General features: G+C 45.6%; 1 protein-coding gene across 1 annotated transcript; it reads left to right on the plus strand.

The window, feature by feature from the left end:
• The first annotated feature begins 790 nt into the window (after positions 1 to 790).
• Positions 791 to 1,546, plus strand: LOC117721817 (sperm-associated antigen 11B-like). Its single transcript, XM_034520626.2, has 2 exons — positions 791 to 851; positions 1,356 to 1,546. Exons 1-2 carry the CDS (start codon positions 791 to 793, stop codon positions 1,544 to 1,546), a joined length of 252 nt encoding a protein of 83 aa, XP_034376517.2.
• Positions 1,547 to 2,434: the final 888 nt, after the last annotated feature.

Here is a 2,434-nt window from a genome sequence, read left to right on the forward strand (position 1 = left end):
CATGCTTCCAGGGATGTGCATGCTTGAGAAAATATAGTGAGACAAAACACCTGCCTGGGTAGAAGATGAAGGAGAAAAGGAAGAAGAGCCTCATGTGTGGTTATTACAGGAGAAAACCTGGCCTCAACTCTAGGGCATTTTTCTGCAGAGTTGAATTGGATCTAATGGCATCACCAGGAGGTGCCAGGGGTTAAGAGGAAAGAAAGAAAAAATAAAGATAACTCAGTTAACGTAAAATGAAAAGAAAGAGTCAAAGGAGATGCAGGAGAAAGGAGGGGTCAATAATCTCAGAGAGACGGAACAAGAGAAGAAAAAGCATTGATGAGTATATTAAATTCATCTGACTACCTGGAGCCGTGCCTAGCCCGTGTGTCTTATGTTTCATGAACAATGGTGTTCCAGTAAGATAAACGTGTTCTGCAGACAACATAGAATTAGCGTTGTAGCCTTATGTTAAAGCTATTGAAAAGTAATTACGAAAGCTGCTGATGTGCTAATCACATTTATTTTTGCTTCTTCATGGCTTACATCTTAATTTACCTTCATGGACTCTCTTATCAAGCCCACCCAAAGCATTCAGGCATATCATTTACTTCCTGAAAAAACAAAACCCACATAACTCAAAAGTTTGTTCTGGGAACAATGGGGGACATAACACATCTTCTTGTGACCTTCGTGACTGTGCCCTCTGTCTGGAGGTTCCCAGCCCACACTCCCAGCTCAGCTATAAGAGAGCAGCAGCTGCCCACCCACCTAGGTCCCTTCACTGCCTGCAGTCCCCTCCACAGCCATGAAACCGAGACTCCTTCCTTCCTTTGCCAGCCTCCTCCTTGTGGCCCTGCTGTTTCCAGGTAAGGCAGAAACATGGCTTAGTCCTTGGGCCCAGGCTCTTCCTGCAGTTGTCGCTTTAGGTATGGATCTCTAGGGCAGCTGTAGACATCCGTGTGTTCTGGAGCACATTTTACTAATGAGGCTTCTGCGGAGAAGTCAGTGAGGTGGGTTCTCAGATGGGCTGGTGGCATTAGTTTTCCAAGAGGAAGAATTGATTCCTCCTCTTTCTTCTATGTTCTACAGAGGACATTGAGGCTTAGATTTAGGGATCTTGGCAAGTGCATTTATGATGTCCACGATGAAGGCTGAGCTTGTTGTTGAGGTACCCATTGTTCCTGGTGCATTTCTTCACAGGCCACTCTTTTCATTTTCCCCACACATGCATACATGTGGGTAAACACAGACATAATATGTGTGAATCCCTCAAAGTTCATTCCAGTCTCTTGTCAAGCCTCACTCACTGTTGAAATATATTCCATCTTCTTGGGTTGCTGGATAGAGTTTCTAAATATCCTTAATTTCAGCAGGGTTGTCCAGTGCCTCATCCATTAACTACCAAGTCACTGAACCTCCCAGTTTCCCCAAGGACGAATTTCCTGCCCAAGGAGTGAATGGGTCTCAGTTGTTGCATCACAGAGTGAAACGTTTCCCTCCGCACACTGCTCCTTACCGTGGTAAGTCAAACACTGGAGAACAAGGCTGGTCCATCCATTAGGGAAATACTGAGCATGTGATGGAGAGGACAGTGTGGATGGGATGAGGTGAGCATCACTGTTTGTGGAGACATGGTGTAGGCGGTTCAGTCTTTCGTAGATGTCAGGAAAGTCAGGAGATCCTGTAGCCTCTACTGAAATTGGATCCTTGAGGGACTCAGAAACATAGGAGTCTTGAGGGGCCCAGAGGTGAGTTGTCTAAGTTCACTATGGTAATGTCCTCCTTGATTCAAGTAGTAACCAGAGAAGATGCTTCTTCTCCTACCCCGTTCCTTGTTACCCCAGCCTTGGAGGTAGTTTTCTCAATTGGAATTTGTTGAATACTTGCTAAGTTCTGGGAGTCAGACAAAATTCAGGCAGGTTTCTTGGAGAAACAGGAAGAGGACAGGCTGAGCTGTTCATCACCTCCTGTGGGGACAGATACAAGGGAGAGGCAAAGTACCACAAACCCAAACATTCTTCTGAACTCTTCTGGTCCTATCCAGGCTTCTTCTCTGTCCCCATGCCCTACCCCAGAGCCAGCTCCAAATCCACAAGGCCTAGAGGAGTTGGTAGTTCCTGGAATGCCCTTAATCTCAAAATCATTTCTGATTCAGAGACCAGGGTCAGTGGAGAAGGAAGACCATCGAATGCTGGCAAATTCCTGCTGATATTCAGTAGATACAGTCCCATCAGCTCTAACTGCTTTCTTACCCTATCATAATCTCTGCTTCCTCGGAATTCACCTCCTGTTTCCAAGGACTTAGTTCACTGAGGGAAGGAAACAAGGAAATGCAGTTGTCACACCACAAATATAGGCAGGCATGATGTGGGGCGTATGTTCTTTCTGACAGTACGCTGTGAGGAAATATTACAATGCCATTTTGTTAATATAGGGACTTGGGAGACTT

This window comes from Arvicanthis niloticus, chromosome 16, assembly GCF_011762505.2.
Source record: "Arvicanthis niloticus isolate mArvNil1 chromosome 16, mArvNil1.pat.X, whole genome shotgun sequence".
NCBI lineage: Eukaryota > Metazoa > Chordata > Mammalia > Rodentia > Muridae > Arvicanthis > Arvicanthis niloticus.